At 44.6% G+C, this 10,401-nt stretch overlaps 1 protein-coding gene across 3 annotated transcripts; it reads left to right on the forward strand.

Annotated features, from left to right (window-relative positions):
• Window positions 1–2,842: 2,842 nt before the first annotated feature.
• cbx7a (chromobox homolog 7a) lies at window positions 2,843–8,245 on the forward strand. Of its 3 annotated transcripts, none has more exons than XM_072368683.1 (6): window positions 2,843–3,161; window positions 4,310–4,353; window positions 4,509–4,574; window positions 4,666–4,732; window positions 6,226–6,520; window positions 6,610–8,245. In XM_072368683.1, the coding sequence occupies exons 1-6, from the start codon at window positions 3,093–3,095 to the stop codon at window positions 7,161–7,163; spliced, it is 1,095 nt and encodes a 364-aa protein (XP_072224784.1). In that variant the 5' UTR covers window positions 2,843–3,092; the 3' UTR covers window positions 7,164–8,245. The 3 variants fall into 3 exon arrangements, with proteins under 3 accessions (XP_072224784.1, XP_072224785.1, XP_072224783.1); XM_072368684.1 differs by lacking the exon at window positions 2,843–3,161 and adding an exon at window positions 3,732–3,868; XM_072368682.1 differs by lacking the exon at window positions 2,843–3,161 and having other exon boundaries at window positions 3,769–4,353.
• The last annotated feature ends 2,156 nt before the right edge of the window (window positions 8,246–10,401 follow it).

Here is a 10,401-nt window from a genome sequence, read left to right on the forward strand (position 1 = left end):
TTTTTTTTTTTTCCAGATGCGGTGCTGCCTTCAAATCCCAGACGAGTTCCCGGTTTTCCGTCGAGTAGTAAAAAGTCTCACTTTCAAAAGCTGACGTTTTCTGTGTTTTGTTGAGCATAAGATGTTGGTGCAGGAGATCTGCAAATAGTTGCGTTCTGTACCCGTTTAGATTTTACATAAGGCCCCAAAGTATTTTAGTAACCGGGGTCGTACCTCTAAAATCCACGCGCGTGCCTCATCGGAGTACTTGAATTAATGCTCTTTGCACAGCTGTAGAAATGTACACTGATTGGTCTCATTAAAACCAGATACTTAGTTTGAGTTGGATCGCTGCCTAAAATGCAAACAAAATGTAGGCTTCACACCAGGTTCTAAATGGTTTAATATTCCCAGAAATGCTGCATGCTCGACTTCTACTATGGCGAGTTCATTCTTGTTCAGGCTTCTCAGAAACAAAGGAAAATTAACTAGAAACGCATGTATTCCCGGTACATGGCTTTAAGTTACCCTAATGTTTTTTTTTTATTTTTTATTGTCTCTCATTTTCTCTGCGTGTGTGTTTTGATATTCCAGCGAAGTAGCTGCGATTGCTTTACTGGCACGTTTGGTGAGTCATACGTGAGTCATAACACGTGGGTGGGACTGATCGCTGTGATCCGTCCTGCCGTGTTGTTTTCGCCCCTCCATCCTGACTCCCAACTCTGCTACAGTAGTAGTATCCGGGCAGATAACAAGTCATGTGATTGCCCGTGTATCTCCTGCGAAGAGCAGGCAATAACCTCCTACTTACGGGAAAGGCGTTGCGTTCATCCCGGTCTCTGCTCTGTGCAGCTGAAGGAGGACCATAAAGACGGAAAATCACCCAAAGAGCCATTAAATCTCCACGTGTTCAGATGGGATTTGCTGATACCCTTACACCTTGATGGAAAGTCACTGCTAGACAATAACTGATTGAATGTTATAAGGCACCGTGGGGCAGAATGCAGCCACCCTAAAAGTAAAAGAATGAAAGGAGCAGAATCGAGTGACTTAAACCATAAATCTCAGTTTGCTCATCATCACCACTCGACTTCAAACTTGTGTAAAATCTTCTGCTGTCCTCAGAGGAGCTCTGTAAGAAGTTAGAATGTCAGAATACACCCTGACCATGTTTTTATGGGTGCGTTTTTGTGATGTCCATTGTCCACTATCCAGTTGTTCATGTAAAAGGTGACAAAAACTGGTTGAAACAACAGGAAAGGAGGGAAGGGGAGGAGGGGGGGCTTTTAGAAATCTGCAACATTATGAACATCAGAGGATGAAGTTTTACGTTAAGAGCTGAAATGGTCAGAATCATGAATCATACGCGGCCTGCTTGTATAAGCCCAGAAGTGGGAGGTCAGAGTTCAGGGAGTTCAAATTGCTCCACAGCCCTGAACTGTTCATCGGCTCTTCCTGCTGCGTCACGTCACTATCCAGCTTTTCAATGGTTGCTGCAGAAACAGTTGCCATGACGCCCACTGTCAGTAAGTGATGCAGGTGTTCCAGGTGCAGAGAGACCATAGACCCTGTGTAGGGACTGTGTGTGTGCAGAGTTAACAGAGAGTTTTACTGTAAACTGATCCACAAAAGCCCCAATGAAAGATAATAGGAATCTGGCTCTGGGCCTTTTTTCCACAGGAGTCACCCCACCTTTATGAGCTGCTCCCACCTGAGGGCTGCACGGATAGATGATCGGACATAAAGTTAGGAAAGCGTCTACGATCCCACTGCTGGAAGGAATATTTTTGCCCTTGCATAACAGCAGTAGTTCTTCAGCAAAACCTTCTATCTCTTTTTTGTGCTCAATCTAATTTCCAGCTCTATCTGCAGATGGGTTGCTTAGCACTGGGGATGTAAATTCAAGACTTTCAGCAGGGTTTGGCTGCCTAGTTCCATATTTGGATCAAACACGGTTAGATGGGTGGACATTTCGACTGGAGAGTGAAGCAAGGCTTTCATTTCCATTGCAGATTCTGATCTTCCTCAGCTTTACTTCTGTTATATAAAAAAACATGAGCGCACACAGTATCACACTCAAGTTCAGTGAGTGCAGTGCTTTAGCTACACGGCCTCTCATTTCTCACTGATCAGTCTTTAAATCAGTCATATCATGACATTATGATTGGACTGACATGCTCCGTTTTTCAACATTTCAACTGATTACTTAGAAACTTGGGGGGATTTGACCTTGTTGGACCTCTGGTGTAGAGTTCAAATAAAATATAAATTCCATATCAGGTCAGTACAATGAATATTAAGTTTCCATTTGCTGAAAAAACAATCATGTTGTTACCGTTGGACAGAGTGAGGCAAGCTGTATCCGCTGTTTCAGGTGTTCATGCTAAGTTAAGCCAACAGTCTTTGTATTTACCTCACGGGGGAAACTACATTAGATTCTATAAAAATGCTAATCAATGTTAGACTATGCCTTAAAAACAGCAAGAATATGCAAAAAGTGATTACATGTCATGGTGGACCTCCTTTACTTCTCTTTAAAGTTTAGCCAAAAAAGTCAAATGTGAGCAAAATGTGTGTGTCTTATTTTGTAGATTCATTTAAAGAAAACATGTTTTTTTCCAAATGGAAAAGTTCGATAACTCACAAAACAGGTTGAACACAATAGTTCCCTCCCCCTAACTTTAGACTGACGGTAAAACTCAGCTTTGCGACCCTCCCTCATCCTCTGTCCCTCCTCTGCACTCTGCTCTAATTTGCGTGCGCGGCCTCGTCGTTGTCGCGGGCACGCTCATTGGGGGCTTGGCCCTACGCAATGAGAAGGGGGGGCGCGCACGGCTTTAAAGCAGCAGCGCGCTGTCCAGTGTTGATGTGTCGCAGATTTTAAAAAGTGAGGCAGGCGGACTGCGTGAGTTTAGTGTGAGGGAAGCGCTCAGGACCAGCTGGGGGAAACGACCGTTCCTACGCTGTGCCAACGACCGATGTGACAATTAAGGGATTTTTTTCCTCGTGCTCATTTTCTCTAAAACTGCTTTTTTTGAATTTCTGCACCTCGACCAAAACAAGTAGGGGATCCAGTTAAGTCCTGTTGGGAACGTGCAAAGCAGCGTGCAGCGATGGAGCTGTCATCAGTGGGAGATCAAGTGTTTGCAGTTGAGTCAATAACAAAGAAGAGAGTGAGAAAGGTAAGAAACACCACTGGTTATACACTTAAATGAACTTAATTTCCTGTGTATCGCAATGGTGTAAACATCTCCAGTGCCCGTGTAACAGCCAAACTAGGTTACGCTGTTATCCTGTAGTTGACGTTAAAGAGATGTTGATACTAATCTCTTATTTTGTGTAACTGCGCCAAAGTTTAACATAGTTTCGAGGCCTGAGTCGCATCTTGCACCCTTCCTGTGCAAAACCCGTGGTGCTGCAGCATGACCGTGTTTTGGAGGAGCCTACGCAGTTGTAGTAGAAATGTGAAAGGGGGTGTGTGTGTATGCTTAAAGCTGGTCTACGGCCGCTGTTCGGGGTGCTGCGCAGTTGATATTGGTACGCCTGAGAGCGACGGCGGTGGCTCGGTGAAACTGCTGCGTAATGCGTGCTGTGTGATGCTGACCCGATGGAGTCACAGCGGAGGGGTGTTGTGGAGTCGCTGGCGGATAAACCACCACCTCCAGGCGAGCGGAGCTACAGGTGCTCGGTGTCGTATTTAAACGCGACGCGTGCAAATTTCTGTCATGTTTTATTTGAACAAAAAAAACAGAAAACAGAAGAAGAAGAAGAAAAAAAGGAGCGTGCTCTTCCTCGTTTATCAGCAGCGAGGCTACGATAAAGTTTCCAATGTTGTAACCTAGCGATGAAACCGTCGGTGTCCGGATTGACAAACTGCTTTATTAAAGCCGTAATTCACTTATTTCGACTTGGGTCAGCGGGTAATTGTTTCGGACTTTGGCGTTGCGCAACACTACGTTGTTTACATGTTCCCTCCGTGGCCCCACCTATCTCAGCCGCTGGAGTGTTCTAGAGAGTACTCGAAAATCGTGGAAACAGGCTCGTGGAGCGGTAACGTCAGCTCGACAAGCTGCTGTTGTGAGGCCACGCAGACTCGCTGTCATTGACGTCACCCCTCAGAAAACCACTGTCTGAGAGGGAGAACATTCTCCACGAGCCTCCCTCCTTTCCTCGGTCCACTCTTTAAAGCGACAGTCTCCCTCTGTTGACACACAGCAGCTTGTGTCTTGATCGCACCGGAGCACAGATAAAGGGCATGTTGAGTAAGCCTGTTAGACTCTGTAGCATCTCTTCTAAATGTGACCATCCCCTTTTCTCTTTCTCTCCACAGGGTAATGTGGAATATCTACTGAAATGGCAAGGATGGTCCCCAAAGTGAGTAAGCCTTGAGTCATCATCCAGTGACCTCATCACTGTAATATACACTTACAGGCAGTGTACAGTGGAGTTTTTCAGTGTGCTGCCGGTCGGCCATGCACCATGTTCCCCACAGACTGGTAGAAAGTAGCTGAATGTGTTTGTGTCGGCAGGTACAGCACCTGGGAACCAGAGGACAACATTTTGGACCCTCGCCTTGTCCTGGCTTACGAAGAAAGGTCAGTAATATTGGGAAGTCTGTTAGTTTTGTTTGCGTGTTTGTTCTCCCACTCATATTCTCTCTTTGTCTGCCCCCCCCCCCCCCTACAGTCAGGAAAAAGTCAGAGCTCTGGCCTATCGCAGGAAAGGTCTCAGACCCAGGAGGCTCTTGCTGCGGGTATTTACCTTTCTTCTTGCTTCACAAACACTGGTTGTACCTTCCTGGAGACTCCACATTCCAGACGTTTCTCTATATATTTTTTTTCTTTTAAAAAAACAAACTATTTGGCGTATTTTTCAGTTTAGGATGAGCAAATGCGATATTGTGACGGTTATTATTGTGTTTTTACTGTGCAGTTAAGGTTTACAGTCGAAACGGGTGTGAGAGCGAAGCTTCACACAAAGCCAAAGGTTTTGTTTAGAAGTCTAAAAACTTTTATCCAAAAGCTAATTTGTTTTTTCATTATTTATTCATTTATTTATTTGCTAATGGCTAAAGTTTGCGTACTAACTTCTTATATATTTCTTTTGGTCACTTGGTCATTTCTTTTATTTGCAAATCTGAATGCTAAAGTTTCATTACAAGACAAATCATTCATTATAAACATCAAACATACATTAAATATGTCGTTTTGTCTCATTAATCTTCAGAATGTTATGATTTCAATGGTGAAACGGTCCGTCCCTCCTCTGGCTGTTTCACAGAGCACTTTCCATGCGTACCAAAAGATTCAGTTCTAACACCAAGCAAAACGTTTGCTTTTTAAGCAAAGATTTATTCCGTTTTCAATGAAAGATCGTATGGATTCAGCGCAGAGAATGTTGGATCCTGGGTTTAACCTTGATTTCAGGGAGAATCGGATGCAGCCCAGATGACATCGCTGTGAATCATAGGAAATTTTATTATTTTTCAAACTTTGGACGCTTTATTTAGACCCTGAGTAATCCGTCTCCACCAAACTAAAAATGAATCTTTTCAATTGGTGGAATTTCCTTCTCGATTCTTGCGACTGCTTCCTGTGAACAAAAGACAAGGCAAGAACTTACAAGTGTTGTAACATTTAGATGATGCTCTGATGGTGTCCAAACATTGACTTTAAGATGGTGAGGAGAGACTATTTCAACTATTTAGAGCATGAGTGGTGTTGGGCCCTCAGTTATGACACAGATTCAGCTGTTTCCACTGATCAACAATCAGGCAGTGATGCAGGGTTCGGTGCTAATAATAGCCCCAATAAAGCAGAATGCAGTGCAGCTTTTTTTTTAAACGAAGGGTGTGACTCCAAAGATTAGTCTCACTCTCACTTTCACCACTCCTGTTTTTTTTCCTCCACTTTCTCAGAGTGAGTTCGTAATCCAGCTGTCGCTAATTGAAATGCAGGTAGATGAGGCACCTTCTATATAAAGTGCGCGGAGTTGCTAAAACGACACAAATGTGAAAACGGGCTTTGCTTGTTTCAGACGGAGCGTAATCTATCTTTGCTGTTGTTACCAAGTGTTTTTTTTTTTTTTTTAAATGCACTTTTAAAGCCGACAATAAGAATAAACAAACCTGGGGTAATGAAAGAAAGTGTTCTTAAAGACACAGGTACACAAATTAAATGAATGGATTCAGTGTAGCTGTGGTTTGAAGTCACCTGCCTGACCTCTCACTCCTCCCTCCCTCCCCAGAACGTCTTTGCCATGGACCTCCGCAGTGCCCACAAAGTGTCGGATAAGCCCCCCCCTCGCCTGCGCCTCTCCCTCACCAGGTCCATGAGCACAGATGTGGACCAGGTGTACCGTCGCCCAGCCAGGAGAATAAGCAGGCAGAGGATGACCAAAGGACGGCTCTCTACAAATAAACCGATCCGTCAGCTGAGGAAGAAAGAGGAGCGGATGGATGAGGAATGGGGCGGCACCAGTGATGAGGACAAGCCAGCGTCTGAAAGCGCCACTGAGGAGAGATGTGAAGACAGCTCATATGGTTGGTTTGTCAAGTTTATAAATGTAGAAATACAGTGGCCTGGTCAAGTTCTTTACTTAAAAGTGAATGAAACATGTCCTCTCCCACAGGTCAGTCAGAGTGCAGCTCACTTCCATCACTGGAGCATCAGGACTTGGACATTGAGGTGACAGCAGTAAGCACAGAGGCGTGGAATGACCAACTCGACGAAGTAACGTCTGAAAAGTGTCAGAGACCAACATCTGCGTGCGACCAATCAAATGACAGCGAATGGGTTTCTGAGGCCAGAGCCGGAGATGCGGTTTCAGTGGGCGACGGGTCAATTTGGGACGGAGGTGAGAAAGGCATGGAGTCAGGGTCGGAGTGTCCCAAAGTCGAGAGCAGCTGTTGTGACAGAAACAACACCACCTCAGTGATAGTGAGGGTCCAGGGGAGCGTCCAGGCGGCAGGTGACGCCACCACTATCTGCCCCGCCGCCGAGCCGAGGAAAGCCATGGAGAGAGGCGACAATCAGAGCGTTATCGTGACACAACCCGACACCCTGACTGCCCCCACTGCAGCAGAGCGTCCCAAGAAGGTGATCGTTACACATGTGACTCTTAACTCCCTGACAGTGACTTTTAAAGAAGCCCCCGTGGCCGAAGGCTTCTTTAAGGGCTACTGAACTAAGAGAAAGGAAAATGGAGAGCTCCAAATAATCATTAGACTTGCCACTCATTTTTTACGTGTGTATATAGTCATGTATTTAAAATAACTCCACGTGTTTACAAAACTACACTCATTTCATATTGAGTTCTGTAAGACATTATTGCCCTTGATTAAAGAAATGAGTGGTAATTTTGTACTGTGGCTCATTTATTAGGCGTGACTAAACAGCCCGAGACCTCTCCACAGTGCTCAAATGATCCGTTTCAATCTAGCAGGCTGAATGGATCTCATTGGCAGGTGTCGTTGTTTGAGCCGCTGGGTTTACTGAGAGCAGGAGGCAGATGTCGCGACAGCAGTCTGAAAACAATACAGTTCACACAACTACTCCGATGCAGCTACTTTTTCCAAATGTCCTCAGTGCTTTCCAGCAGGACATCTGTCTCAGTCGGATCTGTTCTCGGGGCCCATTTCAGTCGCTCCACTTTCTTACAAAATGATGTTTTGTAAAGATGTTGCTCTTTTTTTTTTTTTTTGTTTGTTTTTGCACAGTCGGCCGCATGCCCCATCAGTCTTAGCCGCACATGCATAAAAAGCCCCGTCCTGCGCTTTGTTGGAGGGGTTTATTTCTGTCACAAAAGAAACACAACAAAGACAGAGGAATAATGGCTGCTGCTTAGATGAAGTTCTGGATTTCAAGGAGGATGGATGTAAAAAAAAAAAAAAAAAAAAAGTTGCCCAGTTGTATTTGCTGTCTATCCTTTTGACTTTTCAAAGTTTTAAATGCTGCCTGGTTCTATTTTTGTATCACCAATTGGTAGTCGACTCTTTTCCGTAGCCTTTGTGCAAAAGAGGATGTATCAGTTTACACCGCCGCTTCTACGCCGTGTAGGTAATGTGCAAATGTACTTTAGGTCAAACTGTAGTGAGATATTATTTATTGCATGTCACACGTATAAGCTAAACTAACTTATGTCACTTAATGTGTCCGAATCAGTCTCTTTCTGGCAAAGATGGATTGTCAAACATGTCTTCTCTCTAATAAAAAAACAAAAACATTTTTATTTGACTGTATTTTCAATAAATGTGTACTAAAAGAAACGTCCTGGAATATATTGATCTCAAATGGGGTGGGTACATGGAAACCGCAACTCCTACACCTTTCTCTCCCATATTTCCAGCACATTTACTTTCATCTGTATAAAGACCGCGGCTCAGAAAGAGTTATTCCGACACAATTCTCTCTTGGAACATGTTTCAGACTCAGTTTACTCCCCTTCTCAAATCCAGCACAAAACAGCGTCTTTTAAAAGGATATTTCCACCCACCTTCAAAACGGGCCCATTATCCCAGAGCGTTTAAACCATATATCGCCACTAGATGGCGTGTTGTTCTAGGGAAAAATGCTTTACTGTAAGTGACGTTAAACGAACTCAATTTCATGGTGTGATTCATATGGTCATTATGGCCGCGGTGGAGGAGGAGGCACCAACAGGAGAGGAGTTTAGGGGGGGAAAAAGAAAAAGATAGCAGGAAGGGTGAAATGATTCTGGAAAGTCACAAGACCAGTCTGTGAACCGGCTGACGTCACGCCCAGGCGCTCCAGGTGTGGGAAAAACGTGATGGAAGAGGTTGTGATCTTTAGCTGGCACCAACCTTTTCTTTAGAGCTGTTAAAGAGATTTAAGCTCGACGTCGGAGTGACACATTTGGAAGGGGGTGTTCGGCGATCACGAACAGCAGACCCACCGGTTACGTGAAGCATCCATAAACGACGGCAGTTTGCAGCTCCTCGTTGCTTAATGCCGAGAGAGCAGATCAGAGATTTCCACCTCTCTCAGTGACGGAAAGACCCTCAGAGTCATTTAGTGTGCTAAAAACTTGAGTTTAGTTGTTGGGGTTTTTTTCTTTAGGGAGGAGGGTGTTTTTGTGCCTCGTTGAGCAGAATTCAAAGCAAACGCAGTGATATTCTTCCATTTGTTTGACGCTGTGTTTTCAGCCCACACAGGAGAAGCCTGGAGCAGCAAAGTCTAGCTTTGACTGGAGAAGAAACTACATCGATTTCTTCAAGAGCCACATGCAAAACGCAACACTATTGGTAATTTTCAATTTATTATATATAAAAAAAAAAACAAAAAAGAAAACAGTATTTGAGTCCACAGTTTGTCTCCTTTGTACAGTAAAAAATATTAAATTAAAACTCCCAAAGTTCTGAGCAGAAAGATAGAGAGGATGGAGTTTGTAAGGAGGGAGTTCAACGTCCCCCACCCCCTCCCCCCCAAAAAGGAGGATATAAAGTCCAAGGGAAGCAGCAAAAGGGACGAGGAAGAAAGAGACGGAGACTGACCGCCTCAGTTCTGTGCAACACAGTTCATTTGGATCATCGTCGTCCTCCGTTTACTCCAAAGATAAGAATCCTAAAAACACTATAAGGAACCCACCCACCCTTTTTTTTTTCTTTTTCTCTTTTTTTCTGTTTTACCCCCACATCCCAGCCCATGTACTTAAAATGTTACAGGCACAAAGGTATGCACCCCCCCTCCCCAAGCCTCCAAAGCTCCGTATCAAGTGTCTTTAAGAGGAAGGAGTGCACACACATTCGAGGGAGAGGGCTTGCATGTTGGCGAGGGGAAGAGTCCCTTCCAGCATGACCACTACAGACAGGCTGGGCCAGGACCGCCGAACATCTCAAAAGTCGGAGCAGACCCCCCCCTCGACCACGGTAATAAAACACAGACGTTACTCCCACCTGGACAGACCCAACTGAAGACATCTAAAGCGAAATAACATATCCACACCCCCCCCCCCCCCCCCCCCAATCTTAACAGTCATTAACAAAAATATAGTTCTATACGGATTGTAGCAGTTTCAGGGAACACGACATCCCCTCCCCACCTCCGAAAGGGGAAAAAGGATAATAAATAAAGCCAACCCAAACATTAAAAAAGGAAAAAGGGAAGCTATGCATCATGTTTGGATTCACATCACTCTGCAGACAGAAATGGACAGACGGGATGATGCGAAATAAATCTGAATCAAAAAATGTTATTTGCATTAAATCATCTCCTCCCTAATTCTGCACCACTTTGAAAATCTTAAAAACATTTCTTAAGAAAAGGCAAGTTCTTCTATTTACCCCCCCCCCAAAAAAAATATCACCTTCTGCAACAAGTGGAGATGAGGGGAGTGGTAGTGGTGGTGGTGGGGGGGGTTTCCCTCTAGCAGGGTGCTAGAGGAACCCCCCCTTTGTCCTCAGTA

This window comes from Leuresthes tenuis, unplaced genomic scaffold (assembly GCF_036924035.1).
Source record: "Leuresthes tenuis unplaced genomic scaffold, fLeuTen1.0.hap1 SCAF_17, whole genome shotgun sequence".
Taxonomy (NCBI): domain Eukaryota; kingdom Metazoa; phylum Chordata; class Actinopteri; order Atheriniformes; family Atherinopsidae; genus Leuresthes; species Leuresthes tenuis.